Source organism: Hyalella azteca, unplaced genomic scaffold (assembly GCF_000764305.2).
Source record: "Hyalella azteca isolate HAZT.00-mixed unplaced genomic scaffold, Hazt_2.0.2 contig8626, whole genome shotgun sequence".
NCBI classification, from domain to species: Eukaryota; Metazoa; Arthropoda; class Malacostraca; order Amphipoda; family Hyalellidae; genus Hyalella; species Hyalella azteca.
In genome coordinates, this window is record NW_025938714.1 from 40,985 (window position 1) to 67,948 (window position 26,964).

Below are 26,964 nucleotides of genomic sequence, written 5' to 3' on the forward strand. Positions count from 1 at the left end.
CACTACTTCCTACATTCTGAAGTCTTGTGTCTCTCATAGTATGAATTTTTGAACCTGTAATTCTAATATGTATTCATTATCATTCTCAGTCTGTCATGGATCAAACCAAATGAGGCATTTTTTTAAAGCCCTCTTTGTCGCTGACTTGCGAGAATTCGAAATCCCAGGTTTTACTTAGAAAAAAATTCAAGAATTACGACTCAGACAATCCTGTGTAATAGGACTTTAGACTCGCTGCTGGGAACTTCATTAGTGTGCGCGAACAAATTAATGCTGTGTAAGGATATTAAATGTTCCTTGAAAGTTAAATGTGCTGTGACAGCGAAAATAATGTTTAGAATTGTTAAGACCAAGCAAGTGAATATTCTGATGTTCCAATCCTTGTAAGTCTTTAGAATACACGTTGATTTTATTGCAATTAAAATCTTTGTTTTATCGAATCAAATTGAATTCAAAAGCTATAAAATGTTTACAATTATAAGTGCTTAATGAAGGATATATTAGAATCTTACACCCATCTGGGCCCTATGAAGACCGTCTCTCAATCGCTGCTCGAAGCACGATGTCCGCGCGACGTATTTGGCACTTAGGCAGCAAGCGGCTGAGCGGTGAATCTCTGGGCAGTCGGAGCGTTAGATATTCATACCGCGGTGGTGGTGGTGGAGGTGGTGGAAGTGTAGGTTTTGGTGGTAGTGGAAGTGGTGCAAGTGGAAGTGGTGGTGGAGCAGATGATGATCTCGATGACATAGCAGTTGTGAGCAACGCGGCGCCAGGTCAACTGAAGTATGGAGCAGCTGGTGTCAACACAGCCAACGGTCCCAGGGTCGTACCAGGTGAAAACTAAATGTAAAACAATTTTAAGTTTTACCTGAGTTTTTTTTTTTAAACAACTGCAAGCATTTTATATGTTTCTAATGCGTGCGCTTCCACAGAAATAGCAGGGAAAAAAATGAACATTTATCAATACAGTTAATCTAATATTATAATATCACTTTATATTTTATTAAACTTTCTTCGCCAAATACATACTGTTATATATTATTAATAATTTTAGCGCTACAGCGTGCCGTAGTCGATGGTGAATTTTCACAAACTGAACTTTTTGTTGAGGGTGGGGCTGGGGTGTTTTTTTTATCATCATACAACTCTAGTAAACTAGAGATTTACTCACTTTTTTAAAGGATGTTCGAACAAACAATTTAACGGCGCTTAACACCGGCATTCAAGCATCGGCCTATAGTCATTGTTCACATCAAGTACAGAAGGGATTAACGAGCGATTGGACTCGCGATTAACAAAGTAATCCTTGAGTTGGCTAAGAATTTTTTTGACGGCACTGAATAAAAAATTAAGCCAAAAAGCACCCTTCACAGATGGAAAGAAAAGGAAAAGAATACAAGGATGCAGAAAACCTTTTTGATGTAAACATAAATGTATTTAGTTCACAATGACGACATAATTTCATTCTCATGTCGTAAAAATTTTTAAGCCAGCTCCGCGACTGCTCAAGACGGTTATTTTCCGATACATTTCCTATTGTGTAAATAGTAACACACTTTCTTACACCACAGCACGAGTAGAGAGCGAGATAATGACTAAAACGTCCCTTCTCCGGCTCACCAGGGCTGAAGTACATCGATATCTGGGCGACTCACTTAATTTTCTGTGTGTCCATGGGAACATTTGTGTGTAGATGCCTCTAAGCTGCGCATTATTGCTGCCTATACTGGCGCTAAAGTTTTTTGTGCCATTGACTTGCATTTGCGGGAAGAAATTTGCTTTTTAGGTGAGCAGTTTCCGCTGTTTTCGCGCTTCCGATATTAAAAATTTGGCAAGATTTTAATATGGACATGACCGCGTCGAACGCAATCTTTGTAAATTATTGAAATTATTATTAAAAAATTATCATTATATAATTGACAAAATCAACCCTGTACTTACAGTATGTGATACTATATATGAGTACGTGAAAAAGGTCAAACCGAATTTTTTTCTGGAAAGTATTTGATGAAATAAATAAAAGGATTTAGGAAATGAAGAAAAGTTTTTAAAATTTATAGTTTGACATTGACACGGCGCGTCAAAAATCTTTTATGCTTTGAATAAGTGATATATACTTTTTCAATTACGTATATATCAATAAACGCCTTTCAATATCAATCATATGTGAATAAACAATAGTATAATTATGAATAAAAACAACTGAACTTATGGGCATTATAATAAAGCAATAAACACTTTCTCACTAATTAGTGCATCGAACATAGATTGTGAGCCAAATACGTACAGTTTTTTAATTCCAATTGATGCGACAAGGAAAAAACTGGCTTGATTTCTTCAAGAATAAATTGGCAATTAATTTGTGCGGTCACTTGAAGATTTAAGTAGATCTTTAATTTTTATGAATAAAATTAGAGCGCAATTCTAGTGAAAAAATCGTGAAGTAAATTAAAATGCGCGGGGCAGACTCGTTCTTTTCCAACAATTGCAGGCTACAAATGACAAGTTTGGTAACCAAGCTCGTTAATGATACGCGGAACAGACTGTTTTTTTTTTAATAATTGCAAGAGTTGCAGACTAAAATTGGCAAAGTTTATTAAACAAGTTATTTAATTAGATCATTCCTTCTGGTAACCTGTTCTTTGATGCCAGTGCTCATGGATTTACGAGTTAATCCCAGGTAATATTGTCGGACAGGATATTTTAAAATAGCACAATAATTTATTTAGCCCTCAAATTTCTTTACATTCGGAATATTGATGATGCCCATGCAATGCGAAAATTTGGCGTGTTATGATGCATCCAAACAAAGATTTTACTTGGCTTTAATTAATGGTAAATAATGATACGTGTTCTCATGGTAGCGATATTTTACGAGCAGAAAAAAGCTATGGAAATTAAAAGTTATATTATAGGTACATTAGGGGTAGCTAAGTACCCTAATTATATGTATAATTATGTATAATATGGGGTAGGTGAGGACAATGTTTAAAATTGAATTGCATGGAAAATGGGACAATTATTTTTATTTATAAGTGCTAAATATTAAATAAAAATAATCATCACACTATTGATTACATCGCTATATATTTAAGCAATGATTCCAACTCTTCCATAGACTATAAATAATAGAAATACGAAATAAAATAAAATGACTCAAGGTACCCCGACAGTCCGTGTCTGTTTGACAGTCCGTGTTGTACATTATATCATCAAAATTATAGTTAAATTTCAGGTTAAAATTTAATCGTTTTGTTACGCATTTAGTTTGATTGCTGAGAATTACTTTAATGATTCATATTTATTTTTCTTATATACAGAATGTTTTGATTTTTCCGTACGACACAAGTAAAATATTTCATAATTAAATTTTTCGTCTATTGGATTTATTATTCAGCCTGCATGTAGGGTTTTGGATGCTCAATGAGTGATGCATTACAGGGCAACACGTTTCTCTGCCACGTCAATCAAGGCACTAATTTGTGTGCTATAACTATCTTATACTGTTGTTAAATTTTATTTTTTAAAATTAAAAAATAATTGGCGCATCTTTTCTTACTTTTTTCTATTACTAGCCTTCAAATAGAAATAAGAAATAACAAAAAATGTCCTCCGAATCTACGACACCCGCATGCCTCCAAGTAACTGTCACTGGTATAACAACATCTAACCCAGAAAAATTTCAATATTTACACGATGTCAGCTTTCCAATTTCACGCATGACAAAGTATTTGGCATTCAATGAAAAACTTCTTAATCTTGACCTTACTCAAAGTCTCCCAAACTTTAAGTTATCGCGTACCAAAAGGAAGTTCTATTCATTCACTGCGGACCATCGTGTACCAGAAATGTTTATCAGTACCTTCAAATGTATTGGCAACGCTGGAAGCTCTATATGTTTATTAAACATTTCTTAGCATCCAAGTCTAATTTTTTATCTGTTTGCGGCTACGTTTCATTGCTATTCAGTACATCGATAGTAGAAATTCTTGCTTATTAGTTTCTAAAATTAAACAGATCGTTCACTGCCATCAGACGCTTGTCAGACAGCTTATTTTCAGCCTTCCATGGTTTGAACCATCAACGCGTATTTCTAGGTTGACGGGTCGAAAGCTATAGATTGTATATTTTTCATATAATTATTTATAATTTGGTTCAATTATATCTTCGCAGCTGCTCATGGTAATATTTAACATTAAAGCTGCCCTTTGGCGCCTGGCTTTATTTTCTATAAATAATTTTACAAACATGATCATATTTTCATCTGCCTATTCTCTCTCGGATTCGATTTTGAAAGAAAATATTTCTTCAGTTAACGGCGTTTTTTAATGCTCATCCTTTGTCATTTTTATTGATTAGTTAATGTTCGTCCAACAATCCCTCTTTATGGCAGTGGTTGCTCACATTTTTATGTTGCCAATATTGCCACATTGTCTATATGTTGCATATGTTGCCACATTGTTCACCGAAATATGTTCAGCTCAGCGCATATTAAGCATATGCCATGGCCATCGATGCTGCAGGGCTTCGAAATAAATTCGTTTTATTGCCAGTAACATTGCAACGCGACCCCATCTTTGGCATCTCAATGTGGTGTGTGATGCCCGCATCTCTGTGTCGAGAGGAGACATCCTCGCCATTATGATCTATTTTGTCTGATTTTATTGTCTATGATGGATAGGATGCATGTGAATTAGGTAGGTTTGTGGCGTGTTATATACTATGAAGTGGTAGCAATGGTTTAGATAGCCATGGTAGATATGACCCTGATGCTGGTAATTATGATAGATGAGCTGCGATAGTAGAAAACATAGCCTATATCCAGTGAACCAAATGAAACCGTGTAAACCGTGACATGTTTTTCGATTTATTTTGATGTATCGATGTTATTGGCTGTGGTATTGATGTTTTTTCAGTTTTTAGCCTTACTATTCATTTATTACCTTTTTAATCAAACATGTACAACTCACGTACGTTTTCATTTCATGCGCACGTCCGATTTACATTCGTTATTTATAGGAAAATAGAACAGATTTGAATTTTCGTATAGAACAGCAACTGCAATATGAAGAGCGGGTCACTTGTGCATGCAACGATAACCGCGGAAGAAAATATTGCATTTTTTCTAATTTAAAAGAAAATTCCTGAGGTCCTCGGCCCGAAAGGGGCGTGTCGTCATGGCAACGTGAATTTGAGTGACTGCAGCCACTAGCGTTGAGGGGAAGATGACGTGGTGGTGATGAATTGGTGTGTTTTGTCAAAAAATGCTGACAAATTGTTGGTTGTTGAGTTTCCAGTATATGTATATCCATCGGAATTATGTTCATTTATTCCATGATGTTTTTTTTTGTTTGTTTCTAGTACTCGTGCTTCTATCGGATTTTAGTTCAACCATTAACATCTTTCGACGACTAATGTCACTATCGAAGATGTTGCAAGAATAAACTACCGTCCACCTGATCGTTGTGACTACCATGTGAAAATTGTTCCTACGATTCGTGATTGAACTCAATTCTCAATGCAATCAGCTTGATGCATCGTCACGTCATTCAATTTGATATAGATGCGATAAAAAATACATTTGTTGTCAAATTTTAAATTATATTTCCAGCTGGGTTCCAGAATGAGAATTAAACAGGCTATTAAAAAGTTCGTAGTTAAGTAAAGTCACTTATGTAGAATTGATTGGTGCTCTCACTACTTTACCGTCCTTGAGGCTTTCAATTAAACTATTTTTTATACTATTTTTTGAACTTCATCGATTTGCTAATCGATTTGATCTCGTCAATTGAGAATATCTCATTCAATCATACATTTCAATAAATGATCTATGAACAATTGAACATGTATAATATACATTTCAATCAAGGAAATGTAGGAACGACGGCAAATTTTCGCGTGCATGACTACCGCCAAATATTTTCCGTCAATGGAGGAAGATGATTTTAATAAATTCGTTGTGAATGGTAAGTTCTGTGAGAGAATAAGTTGATGTTCAGTGATTAGAGATGTCAACAAGAACAATGACATCGAGAGTAAAATTTTCTCTTTTTATGTATAGAATTAATTACCTCTGAATCTTAAATGTGATCGACTGCTGTCTGGAAGCAATGTCTCGCATCAGCCTTTGGGGCTACAGGATTGGCCTTTTTCGGGCCAAATTCACCGCTTTGAGTGTTTCCTTTTTGATTGAGCTGTCGGCAAAAATATACGAAGGCCTTAGATCTGATGTCATTTCAAGTGTCAAGAAACAATAAAAATTACTTGTTTCTCTAAGTAATAACAAATTTACTAAAACCTAATTAATTTTAGCCGTTTTTGGTCTATTTTGTGAGCTGTTTGGCCGTTTCCTCTTACCGAGACGGCAGGAGAAGTTGCACGTGACGACCAAGTCTAGTCAATGCATCTCTCGCAGCCGGTCATCCCTGGACAAATTTATGAGCGGGCGGGCTGCTTCCTCGACTTGATTCATGACGGCTTATTAGTCTTGCCTCTCAGACGCAGTCTGCCAGCCATGCAACGTCTTCTTTCATTTGTATTTCTTTATCGTAACTGTGACCTTACATGGTCACTTGGTGGCATTGACCTTCCATTGTCTGCGACATTGCATAACGGCTAGAGTTGAAGTTTTCTCAAGTTTTGGTGGGACGTTTGGTTAATTTTTGACGCGACGTATTGTACGAGGTTTTAAATTCATGACAATAGATGATCAACTTTGTCTATAATTATAACCCTTTAAACTTTTATCAATTCATTTACAAAACACACCAATTATTTCATACACGAAATACTTCTATCATTTCCTATCATCAAAGTTGCCCCCATTATCAAAGCACTGCCAGATAATATTTCTGCTCGGTATTGATAGTGCAAGGGCCCCGGCCGTATTGTTGCCGGTCCATGAGAGCCCTCGACGCCTGAAGACCGCTTCACGTAGACCCTCTGACCAGAAGCAGCGATCCCTTCTTTTCTCCGCGCTGCTCTACGCCCAAAATTGACTTAATGTTTCTATTAGATCAAAGGGGCGTCCTCTTATAGCACCATCGACTTGCAACAGCCAAGGCGGTACTCAACACTATTTCTTATTTGATATTTTACACAATTTTTTGTGATGGGGACATTATTTTAAGTGATGGATACAAAACTTGCAATGAGAAGATAAGATATTGTACCGTTATTCAAGCAGTAGATTAATATTTTAATATAAATGGAACTGTTGCATTTACCTCCAATTCAAACTGCAAATTCCGGAATTAAGTTATTGTTGGTGGTTGTTAGAGATGCGTGTGAACTTCGAGATTCAGTTCTGTTCCCACCTAGCTAAGATCTTCCAGTTTTTAATAATTTTAATTTATCTTCCTTATCAGATTTTATCCTAAAGACTCATTAAAATAATGGTAGAAAAAAATTCAGATTTTTCAAGTAGAATATTTGCTTTAAAGCGATAGAATTCGAAACATTTCGTCGCACGCTCAGACTTATTTTTGGTCGCCGTGCCATCGAAAAACGGAATAAATTGCGTTATGTCACCCTATTCAAATTAAGCTACAACGGAAATATTTTTCAGAATTAATTACGTGGCACTCTGCGGCTACTATCGTGGATGAAAAAGAATTTATCTTTACAAAACACGGGCCTAGCTTTAACTGTACCTTTATAGCAACATTGTCCTTAGTCACAGGAGCCCTGCGCTAAAATGTGACTAAGCTATTCAAAAAAGCCCATTAATTCTCCTTCATTAAGAATTATTTGCATTTTATGAATGAATTCGCGAAACCGTAAATAAAATGACCTTAGAATGGTCTTGAAGAAGTCGAGCATCGATAACATGTTAATAAACTTTGTAATTAGACTCATTATTTTGACACAAGGTGGATCAGGATTGAGAGATTTTTTCAATCCTGTGTCACTGATGACGTGCGTTGTTCTATCAAAATTTTATGATTTAGAACCTGAAGCCCAAAATGAATTCCTTTCCAATAGCAACTGCTTTCCGAAAAATACAAATTTATGAGGTAGTGTAAATAGATAAAAGTACAAGAGCCTTTTCGTGCGCACGAATAAAAATAAGAAAATGGAGTCGTAAAATTTTCGAGAACTCTGTAGACATAAAGCCTTGTTGTGCCGAATTAGGTGACTACAATTTTTATACTTTTGCAATTGAATGATCATCGATATCATTATATATTTCCGTTATATTTCCAGTGGTAAAGTTAGTGTAAGCATTGCAAGAAAGAACGGTATAGGTGCAAAACCGTGTTGGTGCAAGATAGAGATGTGTTGGTGTACAAGATTGAGATGTGTTGGTGCAAGATAGAGATGTGTTGGTGTACAAGATAGAGATGTGTAGGTGTAAGATAGAGAATAGAGATGTGTTGGTGCAAGATAGAGATGTGTTGGCAAGATAGAGATGTGTTGGTGCAAGATTGAGATGTGTCGGTGCAAGATAGATATGTGTTGGTGCAAGATGAAGATGTGTTGGTGCAAGATAGAGATGTGTTGGTGTAAGATAGAGATGTGTTGGTGTAAGATAGAGATGTGTTTGTATACAATAGAGATGTTTTGGTGTAAAATAAAGATGTGTTGAGGCACTGCAATGCTGATGTAAAACAGAGATAATTTAACCTCGAAGTCTCACAGGCTGTCGAGTCTCTCACAATCTTGTCAAGTTCTCCCACTTAGCTCCATCAGAGCGGAGGGCTCTTGTGCCTGTTGTCGCAATTCCTGTTGATTAAGCGTGCGCGTTCACACAGAATAACTTGCTCGATCTCATAGAATGAAACTCGTGGCACGCGCACGACGTGACGCACGGAAAGTCGAGTCGCTACAAAACCTTAGCTGTTCACGTGGCTTGCGGTGTCAAATTGTGTTCGAAACCTTCGCGTGTGCCCGCTATGATGGTATCTTTTAGTGTGCCCGCTATGATGGTATCATTTTGTGTGCCCGCTATGATGGTATCTTTTTGTGTGCCCGCTATGATGGTATCATTTTGTGTGCCCGCTATGATGGTATCTTTTTGAGTGCCCGTTATGCAGGGTTGGCGATTTTTTTGATTTTTTCACCTTTTTTGTCTTTTTTGAGGTGTTATTTTTTATGTTGCAATTAGCCTACTAACAATAACAGTATATGGATAATAATGGATGGCTAAAAAGGGCACTTATTGCCTCCAATAGTGGCCAACAGGCCAAGGTGGTGTTTACCACTTAGGGATTTTCGGGTAAACAATTATTGATACTATGTCTATTCATTAGCTTCGTAAGTTTGTATGGAGCAAGGTAATAAGCTAAATATTGACCATTTAACTGGCTTCAATATACAAAAAACACTTTAGGAATGCAGATCTCCTAAACATTGAAGAGTCACATAACAGATAGGTAGCTGATTGCACAGTGCACAGAACTATCGATAGATCTACTAGTTTTATGTCCTATAAATCTACCAGACTCTACCTTCTATACACACTGACCAGTAGTGACTGAGTGACTGACTGCACTGTTCCCATTTAATTCAGACCAATAAACCAATACTAAACAACTAAAGGCAACAAGTTTACATACCAATTTGTCATTCATAGTACATTTATACTAAACCATGAATAACAATACCTCAATATAAATTAAAGACTGCCACTCAAATATTTTTAAATATATGAAAAAATCGAAAAAATCAAAAAAATCGAAAAAATCAAAAAAATCATGATTTTTTGTAAAAAAATCAAGTGATTTAATCACATGATTTAATCATTTTGATTTAATCATTGCCAACCCTGCCGTTATGATGGTATCTTTTTGTGTGCCCGCTATGATGGTATCCTTTTTGTGTGCCCGTTATGATGGTATCTTTTTGTGTGCCTGCTATGATGGTATCTTTTTGTGTGCCCGTTATGATGGTATCTTTTTGTGTGCCCGCCATGATGGAACCGTCATTTGTGCCCTGAATGTTTGTTGTAAAATATTGGTTAACTGCATATGGTCTCACTAGATGTACTTGCCATTCAACACAATTGAGTGGTGAGTTTCTATTTAAAAGCTGATTTTTACAAAAGTCTGTTACACATTGCCAAGAATTCCAGAGACGTAGACTACCACGACTATCACACGTACGTCGAACTGAATAATAAAATGATTTTTTTTCTAGTTTGTAAATCCAGAAATATACTTGGAATTAGGTCTTTGAACTCAAGAGCCGCTAATACTAAGATTTGGTTTGACGTGTTGATCTGCGGCTGAGGGTCGTAATTATTCAAGTCGCCGCGATGGAACATTCCAGGAAATTAGGAAGGTCCGCGCCAACGGCTGCACCGATCGTTTGTACAACTGCACCAATTTCCAGATGTGGACAATCGGCTGGAAACTGCGCTGCTATCGCAGGATAGCGAACGTGGCCTAAAGTCCCCTCAAAAGTTACTGGGAAAATTAACTTTGATAAATGCGACTGTTATCTGAGTGGTGGATAAGAAACCATTGCCGTGATCTGAGAACGTGTTGTTTTTAAGAAAATAAAATTTACTTTCTGAATATTTTTGATTTGAGTTACCAGATGTAAAATGAATATCAAAAAGAAATTTTGAATTTACTTTTTGGAAGTGCAACATTAAGGGTTTTGAAGGCTGGTATTCGATGGCGATCAAGTTAGTTAAAATTTATTTTGACTCTTCAGTAATAGCAATAGATTAAGATATAGGATGGAATTGATCTTTGTTTGTTTACTTCGCTTTTAGAAAATTTCGTTCCATTTGTGACCCACAAGCTTCGACGATCGAAAATTAAGATATTTCCGTACGGGGTCTATGAACCTTTAATGATTCAGTTCTTAAGGAGTCCATAAAATTTCGAAGGTTCTGTACTTTGTCCATAAACGTTCCCCGATCAAGATTTTGAAGTTCATCTGGACTAACGGATTTAGTTGTAAAGTTTACGACCTAATATTTCCATGATAGGCTTCGAGGAGCCGTTTTTGATGAACTTGGCCGGTACAGTCAACTTCGTCGAAGCAGCTTTCAGGAGAAATTATACAATGCAGTTTCTGGTGCATTTGTAAGACAAAGTTCGTGGCGAGCTTTATTGGTATGTAGTTTTGAATTTCACGTTCATTTATCATATAGTTTTTACTTAAGAACTTGGGTCGCCTGCCGAAGACCACCACTGCCCTGGATGTAATAGACCATCATGATTCCTGCCTTCCGGAACGTAGCCTTCAACACTTCAAGCCGTCCGTATCTAGGCCGTGGGTCGAACCAGCCCTCGGTCGAACGGCCACTTGTCGAAGGACGATAAATTTTGGAACAGAACTATGCTATGCTATCTGAAACCTAACCTCAGATGCGGTGAACGTAAAATTACGTAATTTAACGATGCCCGGAAGTCAGATTTGATCCGCGGCCTGGTGGTGCACGGCAGGTGGTGGCCAAGGCCGGAAGAGGACAAAGCCGAGTGGTGCACGGCTGATTGGTGTAGGTCCGGAGAGATCCAAGGCGTTCGATTCAGGGCTTATTGGTGCACAAATTTGGTGGTGCACGGCTGCGCTCCCAAGAACTTTCACAATACAGTTCTTTGAGAACTTAGACGACAGAGTAATTGTTGAACTTTCAGGATGAAGTTGTTGTTGGCAGAACTTTCAGGATGAAGTCCATGTTGCGCCATGGCGACAAAGCTCCTGTTACCGAGCAGGTTTGATGATCCTGTTCTTGGTAACTTTGTAGGGAGGCTGTAGTGAACCATCAGTCTTTGGCAGCTGGTTGTTGCCCAGCCCGTGTTTGCTTTTCTGATCATACTGAGAGCTGCAGTCCTCGGGTCGCCAGGCCTTCCTGTGACGAGTTTATTATCAGTTAGTCGTAGTTCTTATCTTATCGTTATTTGGACGGGAATTGTCTTTTTATATTAAATGAGACATTCACGCAACTAAGCTGCAATACGATCAGTTTCAACGTCGCATAAAAAGTCGTTCTATTTTTACATGAACTGCTAATTTGTTTCAGTTGTCATCAAACTTTTCGAATATTATAAATAACTTAGGTCTAAATGCCAAAGATCCATATAAACAGTGATGAATAGTTCCAAAAATTAATGTATTCAGAATGACCTATCTATTTAAGTGACCAGAATCAGCTCCAACAGCCACGTCTCGCAATATTTCTGTCATGAAACCATTTATTCTTATTCCTTTTACGTCATTTTTAAAATTTTTTGGCCTCTTGTTACATCCCTGAAAATCCTGACTTATGTGTTTTTTTCCTGTTATTTGGGTAACTACAGAACATATGCCCCGAATAATAGGTAAAATATTCTCCGCTGTTGGGCTATCGTGACTGTGTGGCTGTGGCTGCAGATGTTGGAGTAAACTTGGCTCCCAACTTGGTTCCAAATTTGGCTCCCAACTTAGCTCCCAACTTGGCCGGTGTTGCGACTGAAGTTGGAGAAGTTGGTTCGATGCCCGCCTACTTCAAATGTCCTCACTTCCTCAACCCTTTGTCCGCAGGTACATTAACTTCATGCAATGCTATTCCTAACAAAAGGTCTGGTAAAGCGTTACCCTCTGCAACCTGAGAGAATAACTTTAATGATTTGGAGATGGAACTGTACGGCTGCTCGGGTTCAAAAAGTGCTCTGTGGTAATTTGGTGCTCAAGTTTTAGGAACTATTCCACAAACAAATGAATTTCCATTCATTGCTCCTGTGATTTTCATGAATAATTTTTTTCTAAATCACCCACGCATGTGTCGTAGTGAATTGTTCTCCTTTCGTTTCTATTTTTTTTTTTTACAATTGCGCTCTGCTCGATTTGAGTGATTCAGATTTTCAATAGTAAGGGCATATTTCATTTCATACATGAACGAGAATCATTTTTGATACGATAACCAAAAAACGTCCGTACACACCATGTTTTTATTCCCCGTATTTCTTTCTAATATTCTCCTATCCGTATTTCCGCCTCCTGCTCTCCAGGCGACCCCATCGGGGGGCGGCTCGGGGGGTCGGGGCCACCCACGCGAGGTCACGACATTTATCACCGAGTCATCAAATCTTTGAAGCCCTAAAATCGCTTGAAGTTTATAACAATTTTTCTAATCTAGAATTTCCAATAAAGCTGGCTTCTGTGAGTGGTCTTCTGCACCATATATGTCTCGTCTCATTGTCCTGTTACGTATTTTTCGACAATTGAACTATATCATTTCCGAAAATGAAACTGAAAAGGCATAATATGTTTTATCCAGTATAAATACGCTGTCGATCTCTTGCGAACATTTCTTTTAAACCTCCTCGTTCAATTCCAAATGTTCTCATAATTTTTGATGGAGCGTGAGATCACAATCCTCGCATGAGTCTTCCACAAAGAAACATTTTCTTTTATGCAGCTGAACGTCCCTGCCTCTTTTTCTAGCTGGGAAGTAAAAACAACGCCCAACATTTCGAAATTTTTCCCGCTGAAACTTTCCACAGCACCGCAAGTGGGCTCCGGCAATATCAACTTCACGCGTTGTAAATCCAATAAAGTTTTTGGTCTGAGAAACTGCACTTGCTTCGTATAAGGTTACTGGAGTTTGCAGATTTTTTAGACGCGAATTTTTCTCATGCAACTGTACCTACCTTCACTGCTTTTCGCTTTTCATGAATTATTGGCCGATGAATTCGAAGAGATTCTACCTTCAATTTCTTGCCCTAGAGACAAAAATAAATAACCACATTTAATTTAATAACACTTTTTATAAAACAACCGCTTTTAATATAATAACCCTATTTGATGTGATAATAACTCTGTTTTTGTATTTGCTGGCAAATTTTATAGGCAAATTGACGGTCTAGGCATGGGTCTTCCTCTTGGCCCTACCTTTGCTAATATTTTCATGTGTTATCACGAGGCTACATGGCTGGCAAATTGTCCTATTGATTTTAAGCCAATTTTCTACAACCGATACTCTACAAATTGTAAATAGATAGTACTTTCTCTACATGTTATCTCATTTTTATTTCTGTTATCTTCGATTTTAGTTCTAATGTCCTCAAGTTTAGGTGAATTGTTTGAATGTGAATTTTAGGTTACTAATTGTTTGTACCTGTGTTCTAGGTTTTGAACTGACGATGGAGCTGGACTCCGAAACGTTTTCTCTTATAAGAAATGGTGAACTTTTTGGCTATTTTCTTTACTTTTAAGTTCCTGGTGATAATAACCTTTTTCAATTAATACATTTTTTGTTCACATACTTACTTCACCTATTCTAATCTCGTGGCAATAGAACTGAAATCAAAAATTTTGAAGTTGAACATAGAATACAGCAAAGAGAATGAACCTCTGACCTCTCAAGTGCCTTTAGAAGCAGCTTTACAACTTGTCCACCGTCTTTACTATACCAGTCGCAGGCAGCAGGATTCGTACCGCGAGCATTCTTCTGGAAGGAATTGCCTTGCGGCTATTGCCATTGCGACGTCCGTTGACGAGAGCATATATTGCGTCAATATTCGTCACTCCAGGGGATCCATAAAGCGACGAATGTAGGAGTCGTGTTTAGATTTGCTTGACGACTACACGAATTGGCTAGGATTTGAACGGCATGGCGTCCATGGACCGGAATGCTCCTTATGGCTTTGCAGCTAGAATAAAACTGGTCTCGTTTAAAAGGCTTTTAATTGGTTTAGAATAAATTATGGTTTAATGAACGATGATGGGCATGCAAGATGACACTGTCATGCGAGCGTTGAAATATTTGCATCGGTTCTAATTTGCCGGTTTTGCTGGAACGTTACATGCATTTTACATGGGAAGTTACTGACATTCTCAGCCTGCGATGCGATATAGTAGATATTTTTTAGGATTATATAAAATAAAATTTCGTGGATGATTTTAGAAAATCGCTTGTTTGGCGGAGAAAGTTAATGTCGATATTTAACCTGAATTTAACTGTGAAAAAATGGAAGAAATTAACTAGGTTGGCTAAACGAATTCTGATTGCAAAATTGCCTGCCACGAATCTGATTTGTGCGACGGTGGCCTAGGGCACGTTTAATAAGGAAAAGCGTCATCAATTATCGTGCGTCAGTGCTTTGCTGATAGGCTATTAGGAGGTAATTTGTTCCTTATTAGGGTCGTTTAAATAGACACGATCGCGGCCGATCCTTGACGTGCGTGTCTCCCAAGTGCATGTCACGCAAGATCTGTGATCAGGGACGTTAATTTGGTGATAATTATTGGGTCTTAGAATTCTAACGAACATGTAAGGCAGTAACCGGAACCTCAGATATGAATCAAGAAATAAGTCACATGCAAATTTACTTGTGTAGAGCATTATTGTTCTAGCCAATAAGCTGTAGTTAATGAACGTTTACTCTAATGGAATCGTTATACAAGCCTAGAAGAATTGAGAAAATATTCAGGAATCAAAGCAAATTCATCAACTGCAAGCCTATTATAATCTATTGTAAGCTAATAGACATTTTCTTTCCATTTCCGTCGAATTCTCATGTACACTTCATATGGTCAATCGATAGCCAGGGGCCATACTTTCAAAACTCGCTAAGTGGACGTAAGTACTTACGCTCTATTTTCTTGTCTGTGATTGGTGGATTTTGCTTGAAAGGCCGTCAATGATTGGCTGATGAACTTACGATATCTTAACTTTTTTTGAAAGTATAGGCCCTGGATCGTAAAAGGTTCAGAGAGATATTGTCTCAACTTGGGAGTTGACGTAATATTAAATAATTAAAAAATATCCCTGAACACAACACTGCCTACTCAATATATTCAAAGTTTATAAAACTGGACTGCGGCAAAATGACTGCCTAAATATAGAGTCCGTGTCTCTTGAATCATTTCCACTAGACTTGCAGCTGAGCACTCATTTTATATTTCCCGCAACTTCCACATCAGCATTTTTGGATGTAGGATTAACAGGCTTCGTATTCAACCCCTAACTCTGATACGTATTCTGACCGCAGAACTTTATGACAGGATTTAGCGAGGCCTGGTATCGACATCGCCCATTGATGTTCAAAGCCGAGGCTTCAAGAACTCGAATCTCAATCCCACAATGACATTATGTGACGCGCCGACCCAGTTTTTCGTGTAAATCCATCTCGCTTCTGCACGGCGCCCGTGAAGTTTCTGTGATTTCGAATACGAAATTAGACTTTTTCATGCAAGATTTAGCTGGGGACGTTGAATGCGTGAACATCCTTCTTCACTAAACTTAATTTGTAACCTTGATTATAAAAGGCACTGGATAGGTATTTTTGTGTGCAGCGCAATGCGTAAAACTTTGCGCCAGATTCCAGCCAGCAGTGTTCTACCTGCAACGAAATTGAAAATGTTGCATGTTATTTTTGACCCAGTGGGAATTCAAATCTTGAAAATATCTAGCGTCGGGACTTGATGCAAGTTAAATTCCCTACTTAAAGCAGGAGTAACATTCCTCAAGCCTGACTGCAGCAATAATTCTGAACAAAATTGCGAAAGTTTCAAGAAGTCGTGGAAGCGTCAGTTTCAAGTTCCAGGATATAACCAGGCGCGTGATAGGTGGCAGAGTCAGTCTCGCTAGTGTCATTAAGTCTTGACTTAGGCGAGCCTAAGCACTAAACTTAAGTAGAAGTCCAAGTCCTAAAATAAGATTGAATGCTTAGCGCAAAGCTAGCGGAAAAAGAATACATTTAGTTCCATGGCTCTAATTATAAAATTTATAAATTATCTTATGGGAAAAAAGCAGGATCCCGCAACAAATGCAATAATTAGTATTAAGTGCAAAAAATGGGAGATAATACGTTATTTATTAAATGTCAAAATCATGTTACCGATAATACAAGGGCCAAATAATTGAAAACTTAATATTGTAATAGATGAAAAATGAATAATAATTATAAGAATTTAGCGATTTAATGTACAAATTAGTATACGAAGAAACCATTATGAAACCCTCGAAAAATATTCGAGTAGTTAACAATGAAATATGAATGCGCAAAGCCCCATAGAAAATTTAAACAATTATAATTACAAAGATGTCGGCTCACTGGTCTTAAAAAAATGTCGTAAATCTGAGATGGACGCAATGACTTTATAATTCGAGGCTATAAATAAAGTGTGGCGGCCATTACGCTATTCGTTCTGAGGAATGCTGTAATTCCAAGAGTTGTTTGAAGTATTCCCATTCCAGTTAATGGATGGACGGTGTATGGTCTTCCAGCAACGAGTTCTGGTTGTGTTGAACAGCGACGAGTTCTGGCTGTGTTGAACAGCAACGAGTTCTGGTTGTGTTGAGCGGCAACGAGTTCTGGTTGTGTTGAACAGCAACGAGTTCTGGTTGTGTTGGACAGCAACGAGTTCTGGTTGTGTTGGACAGCAACGAGTTCTGGTTGTGTTGAACAGCAACGAGTTCTGGTTGTGTTGAACAACAACGAGTTCTGGTTGTGTTGAACAGCAACGAGTTCTGGTTGTGTTGAACAGCAACGAGTTCTGGCTATGTTGGACAGCAACGAGTTCTGGTTGTGTTGGACAGCAACGAGTCTTGGTTGTGTTGAACAAGTGTTGAATGGTTGATATAGATAAACAGAAGCGTTTTTAATCCAAAAGCTATGATTTATTGAAACTAGTCCTTTTATTTCGTTTGTTTTGATCATCTGAACAAATACCTTTTTTTCGTAAAATAACTCTCTATATACCACATTTTATTGCATAACTCAATGGACCAGCCAATCACAACTTCAAGCAAACGTTGCTTTTGCGTAATGCAATTCATAATCGTCTATGACTGAAGGTTAGTTAGTTGTGATGATAGGATTATTAGTTCGCGACGTTATTTCGTCACTTTTTCTCTCTTCGTGACTAATTTTCCTTGCTATATTTTGTGCTCGTATTCCAGCTCATTTACAGCGCCATTTATTTCGGCCATGGATGCTAACAACCCCTGGTCATCTTCATGGGCTGGACCGCACTTCAAAAACAAAGGTTACGACGTTCTAAGTTGGTGACCTCGATTCTGCCTAAGTAACCTCATTTTTATTACCACGTTTTTCTTAGTTGCGCTTCATCTCTGTCTGTCTGTCATCAAAAATTCAAACCTTGATTTAGAGCACTTCTGAAGATCCTAGAAACTTGAAATTTGGCATGCATGCTTATGCTGCCCAACAATTCAAGATTTGATCATCAGAAATAATAATAAAAATTTTTTTTCATAAAAAAAAAAATTAAAAAACCGTAAAAATTCACGATTGGGAATTGTGTTTTTTTTTTGTCGAACATCCAGACTTGCCAATCCTGGAAAATGATTTGAATTGCTAAAATTTCTAAACTAAAAATTAGAAAATAAATAAATATAAAAATTTAAAAACCACGTTTTTCTGATGGTTACAAAACTAAAAACAATGAAATAAAACAAATAAAAAACTTTAAAAACCCACGTTTTCTTAACGGACAAAAAAGAAAAACATTTACTCTTGCATAACATTACATAACATTTTATATAACTTTAATGTTATGTAAGAGTTAATGTTTTTCCTTTTTGTCCGTTAAGAAACCTGGTTTATAAAAGTTTTTTATTTGTTTTATTTCATTGTTTTTACCACCAGAAAAACGGGGTTTTTAAAAACGTTTTTTTATATTTAATTACGTTAGTAACCTCAGTTCTACGTTTGGGACCTCACCATATTGTAAGTGCCCTCGAATGAATACTGAGCATAGCTATTGCGTGGGCGTTCGCCTACGCAATAGCTGTACTCAGGAAACGTATTAGGAACTACCGATAATTAAGAGGGCTAATTTAAGAGTTAAATTTGTGGCCGCAGACTGGACCGCTGCCGGTCACGCCATGCAGGCGCTGTGGCCAATAAGGCTTTATCGGCAACCGATGAGCAGCGAGGGTAGACGGTCGCGGTGACTAAACTGTTAGCTCATCTTGCTCCAGATTACCTCCATTATCATCGAAGGCGGCGAGATTGCGGTCTATTTCATGTAATATTAGGTTAACTTTTTTCAATGGGATACATGGATGACTCGGTTAAATTTATCACTGGTTTTAAAGATGGATTCAAGCGTGATAGAGTTAAAAAGATATGAACGTTTGGCTCTTAAAAGTTCCTATACTAATCTGTATACCAAAACTAGTAACGATCAATAAATATTAAATAATTCTATAAACTTAAATTGAATGCTACATCAATGAAGCGTAAAAACTCTTTGGCAGATGCGCAGATGCAATCGTTAATTTGGACAACGGTTCACATTATTGATTGATGGTCAATTGATAAATCCGGCCTTAGGAGTCCGGCAATTATTAATATATCTGTATTTTTTGTAATGTTGCCTAATGCGGATATTATACAACCTCTTAAGAATTTATATGCCAAAATATAGCTAGCTAAGCATTGTTGTATACGTCCTAAAAGTTTTAAATATACCCACAAAATTTCAAACTGTATTTCGAATTATCGCTTCGCTGGCTACGTGTTCGGTGGCTGGCATCCAATAAAAATGGAAATGCGGCATCAAAAAATGCATTCGCTGCTTGCATTTTGTTTTTCCTCGGCATGGCGTAACCTTAATTTGATGCCCACGAAAACATTTTTTGAGGCTCTCCCAAGCTCTGCGCCTTCCGCCTGATAATCCCATTATTGGTTGGCGCTTCAGGCTGCTAAAAATTTTTTTAAAACATCACAGGCCGGCCAGAAAATTTTTTTTGAGGCGCTGTTGGTCATTTGTTTTACCTCTTTTGCGACTGTCTTTTCCATTTCAATATCTTTGCCTCATGTATAACTTTGCAAACATTAGTGTAGTTTATTCACAATGATAACATCGCTGACAATAGCTTACTTACTTTACTATCCCAACCCAGATTCCTACATACATCGTACAATGATGCTCCAATTTAAAACTATGAACATTGAAGAATACAATGAAATATACGATAGAAAATGTCAATACCCTTAAAAATTTCTTTTACTTATTTATTTATTATGAAATTTGGTTCAGGCACAACTACCAACACATTATATGCTGCAGAAGCAGCACCTGATAAATGCGTTCACACCCACCTAACTTCTCAGGGCTTGCCGCTCCCTTCACCTTTCCCCTCTTGTTTTCTCTGGTGAAGTGATCAATTGGTCTTTGAATCAACCTCTGATAACATCAACGCCCTCATTCAACTCATCCTTGTGTTTCCTTTTCCTGTACCGAAGATGTTATCGTTGCACTGAGAAATAATGGTTCGTGAAGTTGTTATTCACCGTGTTTCATCCGCAGAATGATTCCAAGTGTCTACTGTAAATCAAATATAATAATTATTTGAAATAAACTTTCTCACTCAATCTGAATTTTGTTAACGCTTATATTATTACCTTCTTTTACTTTGCTCTTAGGATATCCATTTTAGCAAACTTAATTGCCTCGCAGACTTACTCATTTATCATCATGCAGTATTCAGTACAAACCCGTATCTTTGTGTATCTTTGTCTTGAGACGTTGTGGTCCGAACTGCTGAGGGGAAGCTTAACGTTATTCCCTTGAGGCTCGCGCGAACGTGTTGGCTGTCGATACTCATTAAATAATGGCAAGCGTCGCTAGGAAAGATTATCTCTGGGATTTTAGGTTTCCCTTATTAACTCGCGTTTATAGTTTACCACAATTTATAATAATATATTATAATAATAATTTAATAATTTGTTTACCATAATAGTTCTTCAGCCGGAGCTATGCTAATTGATGAAAGACCCATACCAACCTGCTTTAAATAAAAGTAATAAACAAAAACTGGAAATTCGTTCTTACTTTTTGGCCGCAATTTTTTTATGTACAAATTCAAACAAAGTACAATAACACAAGATTTAATCTTTTGAAATAAAATAAAATTTCGTTTGCAATGCCTTATGATTCCACCAATACGTTTCCCATGTTTGAAACAAAATTTCATATTTGGAGTTGTGGGTTACATTCTGACACGACTGGCAGCAAAGATAAACGCCTTATAACTTTAAATACAATGCCAGGCTTAAAAAATAACGATATCTTTCGCCAAAAAATACGCTTGCAAACACATAATATATTCAATAAAATTAGTACAACTTTGTCCGAACAGCGATGCACTCTTTACCGTTGCGTCGGTCATTCTTAAACAGTTCGGTTCGGTTTATATGAGAGCGTTCCAGTGCTTCATCTGCTCTTCGCTTGTGCTCTTGCTAAGAAAGTGTGTCACTACTTTCTTAATACGACCCATTCGTTTGTCTGAGTGCACATTTGGTTAATCCACAATTACTGCAGACCTTCGATCGAAGTGCTGGTGTGTCGAGGAATCCCCTGAAGTATAGCTTCGTTAAATGACTTTGGGCTCGTTCCCGACCGGTTTGTGTGTGTGGGTGGGAATTGGGAATGGGAATAGCCTGTCCCTGCACCGACCATGAATATCTGCAACTTTTTCGGTAACTCCATTTATTTGTAATTAATTTTAAAATAATGTGTTTTGAATTTTTGTTATTTAATATCTTAAGCTTTATAATAATTGTTCGATTGGACAATTTTTCCATACGGAAGTATATGTAATGGTAATTAAACATGCAGAAAGTTGTATTGCAATATTATTCGATTAATTGAACAAACCGATTAAGCCTGAAAAGCATAGAAATGAAGCGAGATGGCTATGAAGCAACTAACACGTGAGACCATTACTACTATTATTATCATTTTAAATTCTTTATTGAACGCTGAGGGACGCTCACGTTTTACTCAAGTTCTAAAGGTATGAAGTTGAGAGGTCATGGCAAACAGCCGGGGCTCTCACGCCCAGCTGTGGAGTATTTCGAAACTTCTCTACGCTAAGCTACCTTATTGGTCGCACTATCAAAAAAAGTTACGCCCTCAGCCAATCACTGACGGCTTTTTTAGCTAACCCTTTCAATCATAGATGAAACAACAAACTCCCGCTACGTGTACTTGGGTTTTGTTTGAGCGTGCAGATGACCGTTAAAATCGGTGTGCACTTGCCGGAACGTGACAAACAGGCAAAGCAAGCAGGCAAAGGAAATAAAGTTGCTGCATGACGTGGAAACGACAAATTAATATTTGTAACACAATAGCGTGATGTTTTGAGAAAACCAAAGACGCGTTCGAATGATTGGAAGGGCAACGCAACAGGGCTAACTGTTGTAATTGTAAGTGAGTCACCCCTTCACTTAGTGCATACTTAGAAGAAGTAACTGTATTGAGTTCCGGAAAGTTACCCCTTCACTGAGTGCATACTGATACTGGATGACTGTACTGAGTGCAAAAGAGTTACACTTCCATTAAGTACCTTCTGAGAAAGTGCGACTGTTTCTAGTGCATGAAAGTCTCCCTTTCAATGAGTGTACAGTTATGCGCATATTTATTGGCAACTTTCAATTCCAAATTTAAATATTGCACCTATGTTCAAGATACTGATGAAATATTAGTGTGCTTGTATTAAAATGCTAGCCTGTTCTCGTGTAAACTAATTTCGTACCTTAAAAATATATTATTCATTTAATATTTTCAGGTATATTTTATTTTGTAAATTGAATTTTATTTTCCGCGTGCAAAATTAATGGCAACCATTACATAAAATCAATTTAACTCATCAGTGTTGATCAAGAATATTCTAGGTTGATCTGAGGATGACTCTATAACATTCCAAAACACTATGTGCCTATACTATAAACCTATACGTCAAGTTTGCGCTTGCTCAGTTAGTCGTTGGAAGCAGTCGTATAAGCACATCTCTAAAATTTTCTAACTTCAATTATGGCGAAGATTTCTGAATACTCACAGGACATAAGGAAGTGAGTAGTTGAATTACACAGCAAAGGGAATGGATATCGAAAAATATCATCAACTCTGAATGTTCCAATTTCATCCGTAAGGAATATTATTGTCAAGTTCAGGAATGATGGGACCACTGCTAATCGAGCACGAACCGGTCGTAATCGAAAATTAACCGAAAGAGATGTGCGTTCCTGCATGAAAATAGTAAATAAGGACCCGAAGATCACTTCCAATGAATATCAATCACATCTGGCTAGTACTGGAAAAACTGTGGATGTGTCAACAGGGCGACGCTACCTGAACCATGAGGGCCTTCACGGGCGTACCAAAGATGAAGCCACTGTTGAAGCCAATTCACAAGGAGAAGCGTTTGGAGTTTGCCAGGAAGCACATCGATGCTACTCAAGCAGAACTCAATAATATACTGTGGTCGGACGAGACAAAGCTTGAACTTTTTGGTGTGAATAACAACCACTTTGTATGGAGGAAATCTGGTGAAGCTCTGCTGGAAAAGAACACTCTACCTACTGTGAAGCATGGTGGTGGGTCCATCATGTTGTGGGGATGCTTTGCTGCTGCAGGTCCTGGGAATATTTCTGTGAGGGCATCATGAATTCTGAAGGATATAAACACATTTAAACTGATAATGTTAAGCAATCGGCAGGAAAACTGCATCTTGGACGGACATTTGTCTTTCAACAGGAAAACGACCCTAAGCACACAAGTAAATCAACACAGAAATATTTTGCTACACAGAAATTGAGTGCTGGAATGGCCTTCCCAAAGCCCAGATTTAAATCCAATTGAAAATTTATGGAGGGAACTCAAGAGGCGTGTTCATAAAAGAAGACCCAGCAGCATCGAAGAATAATTATTGAAGACTTTTGCCATGGAAAAGTGGCGCAAGATTCCTACTAAAACATGCCAACAATTCGTAGAAACATACAAGAAGCGTCTGTCTGCTATCATTGCTGCCAAGGGAGGTCACACAAAGTATTAATTTAGAGTTGCCATCAATTTATATGCTTTTTTCAAAATGTTGCCATTACTTTTGCTTTTGGTGTTTTTCTAATAAATATAAATACAACAGAGATCTAACGTTTTACTATCCGTTATGCACAGTAATTATATGTTCTTTGATCAATTTAACTGAAAATAAATGCAGAAATTGCAATAAATGCTTCAAATTATATATTTCTCAAATTAAATATTTTTAAGCGTGTTGCCAATAAATATACGCGTAACTGTACGTTAGAAAAGGGTGAATGGCTTGAGTGCTGAGAAGTCACATTTTCAATGAGTACCTACTACAAAGGATCGCACAGGAGAGTTACCCTTTCAACGCGGAAGCGCGGCAGCTTTCACAGAAATTTTTGCAGTCATTTCCTCCGTATATATACGTACCACGCCTCTCGCGCTGACCACACTAATACTGCAGGCTAGCTCAGGAGTCATGCTGATGCCCCATGACCGCTGGAATGGAAGAGGGTTTGAAAATAATTTTATTTCCCTCATCGGTATTTATTTTTTCTTCTTGCGGGACTTGAAATAAGAATTGTTAATTTTAGATTTACGGAGAGGATGGGAAACATTAAGCTCCGGGTATTTTTCTGTTAGACTTCAAGCAAAATAGAGTGAATATAGCTGCGTCAAACTAAATAATTTTAGTCTTGAATTTTCGTTTGCATATTCGAACAGGAATCTCCATTGCAATGTGAATAAAAAATGCATTAAAATGAGAAAGCCTTGGTTTTGCGGACTCTCAAAACAGTGAAGTAGCAAGTTTCCCGAAGCTGTTATAGCAACTATTACAGAAATATGTTAGTTTAGTTGAGTTAGTTTGCAAGTATTATATTCAATGCTTAATTCTGCCTAAGCCAGCGAGCTCCATTGGTGCACTTGATAGCCTCTCTATCTTAGCAGTGCGCTATTAAAGCCTCAAATAAATTCAATTGAGGCTTCAACATCGCTGTTTGCGGCCGCCTCATCCCATCCAAACATTAAATTGAGCAGTGCTGCTTCTATGGCTTCGTGAACGTACAGTATATTGGAGTGAGTTGCCGGCCTCTGGTGATAAGTCTTAATCGTTGTTGCTATTGAAATATATAGTTCTTATCATTTTGGGGATTGGGATATGGTCTTTATCGTTGATGGAGTTAAAATAGATAGTTCTTATCGTTTTTGGGATTAGGATATGGTCTTTATCGTTGATGGTGTTGAAATATGCAATCGTTGTCACTGTCAGTATTGAAAGCTACAGTCTTCTGCGTTTCCAGTGTTTGAAGATACAGTTTATATCATTGTCGGTATAGGGAGATTCAGACTTTACCATTCTTGATATTGGAAGATATCGAGATCAAGCCGACAATCGCTATCGTTAACGGCTTTTTCAAGATTCAGTCTTTCTCGTCCTCCGACTAAGAGATATCAACTTAATTGTTGTCGGTAATGAAAGATAGTGTAATTATCAATGTCTCAGTAGCAATTATCAATGTCTCAGTAGCAATTATCAATGTCTCAGTAGCAATGTCTAGGTAGCGCCAACGTCCAAGAGGCAATGCTCGAGTTAAATGTTCGCGTAGCAATGTCCGAACATATCAGAGCGACAATGTCCGAGCTGCAATATGCGGGTAGCAATGACCCACCAGGAATCCAATAAATAACGTTGATCAAGCTTTGTTTCAACCAAATCAACTAGTATACGAAATTTGTCAATGTACAGCCATTTCCCATGACAACCAAATCGGCATAAAAATATTAAAGGTTTTTCTCGTATTTGAGCTACATCAGTACCCGAGCCTTATTAAATTAAGCAACTTTTTCAGTCTGAACAGATCAATGGTCGTCAACACCTCGTTAATTGGAAGGGATCGCGCTGTGACGAGCAATGACTTTGACTCGCCAGGTAATTATAACCTGTGCACGATGGATGAAATGTGCTCTAACTCAGGGGTCTCCAAACTATGGCCCGCGGGCCACATCCGGCCCGCCACACAATTTCATCCGGCCCGCGGCCCGCCGAACGAAATCGTGAAATGAATAAATAATTATTGTACGAATGGCATCGCAAAATTATTCAAAGCTGGGGCTTGCTGACTAGTGGCGCTCAGCCCGAGTCAGTTTTCCTCCCTCTCGATAGTGTGACGTACAGATACTAGTGCTGGTAGGTATGTGATATGCATTAAAACCAATCAGTTGTGTATAACTGTATATTGGGGGGATGGCGGCCGAGTGGGGCGTTGCTACTTCCGTTTCAAGGAGCACAGCTCTTTCGTTATCCATTTGACTGCAATGCTGAAAATCTTCCAACTCAATTTCAAATGGAAATTATTGATCTTCAGGCAGATGACAGACTGAAGGATAAGTATCGAGAAGGAAATCTGATTGAGTTTTATAAATGCCTGCAGCCAGATCAGTTTCCAAATTTGATAAAGTTTGCTTGTAGTTTTGTGTCCATTTTTGATTCAACATACTTGTGTGAACAAACATTTTCCAAAATAAAGTATGTGAAATCTAACTGTCAAGCAAATTTGTCTGATGATTACTTGACTTGAAATCAATTCTTACAATTGGCTAATCAAATCTGAAACCGGATTTTAATGAAATTTTGAAGTCAAAACGACAGCATCATTCGTCACTCTAATTTGGTTAAATAAAATCAAAGGCGGGCATCTATTTAGTTTACCCTGATTTTTTACAAAAACATATGTTTTAAATTTTCCATGGTTATACCTTAATATTTAGGTAAATAAAATTACAAGCACTGATTTTTTTATTCATTCGGCCCGCATAAATATTGGAAATATATAATGTGGCCCGCACTGTGAAAAGTTTGGAGACCCCTGCTCTAACTGACAAATGGGCGATAGAATAATTGCATGTGACTCTTTGATTATTATTATAAAAGATTCATTCCAGTAGAGCTTGAACTCTTTTAGGAAATGATAGATGGATTATGGGAGGCCACACTTGGCCATTCATGACTCGCCGGAGATTTTGCGTACAAATGCCTGAGCGTCTGTCCTCTTGTCAGCGTTTGCCAGCGTATGCCGACAGCGCACATTGTTTGTCAAAATTTTCATTATTGACAAAATTATTTTTATTTTTATTTATTTATATTTTTTAATTTAGATTTTTATTATTTTTTTATTTTATTATTGATAACAAATCAATTACATATTTATTCAATAGATTCATGAGTTCTTCCTTAGCGCTTTT

At 37.5% G+C, this 26,964-nt stretch overlaps 1 protein-coding gene across 1 annotated transcript in view; it reads left to right on the forward strand.

Annotated features, from left to right (window-relative positions):
- The first annotated feature begins 562 nt into the window (after positions 1-562).
- LOC108677127 (potassium/sodium hyperpolarization-activated cyclic nucleotide-gated channel 1) overlaps positions 563-26,964 on the forward strand; it is a 112,731-nt gene continuing 86,329 nt past the window's right edge. The window contains exons 1-2 of the mRNA XM_047881695.1: positions 563-659; positions 729-833. Coding sequence (XP_047737651.1) covers positions 563-659; positions 729-833 — 202 coding nt within the window. The remainder of the gene's footprint in view (positions 660-728; positions 834-26,964) is intronic.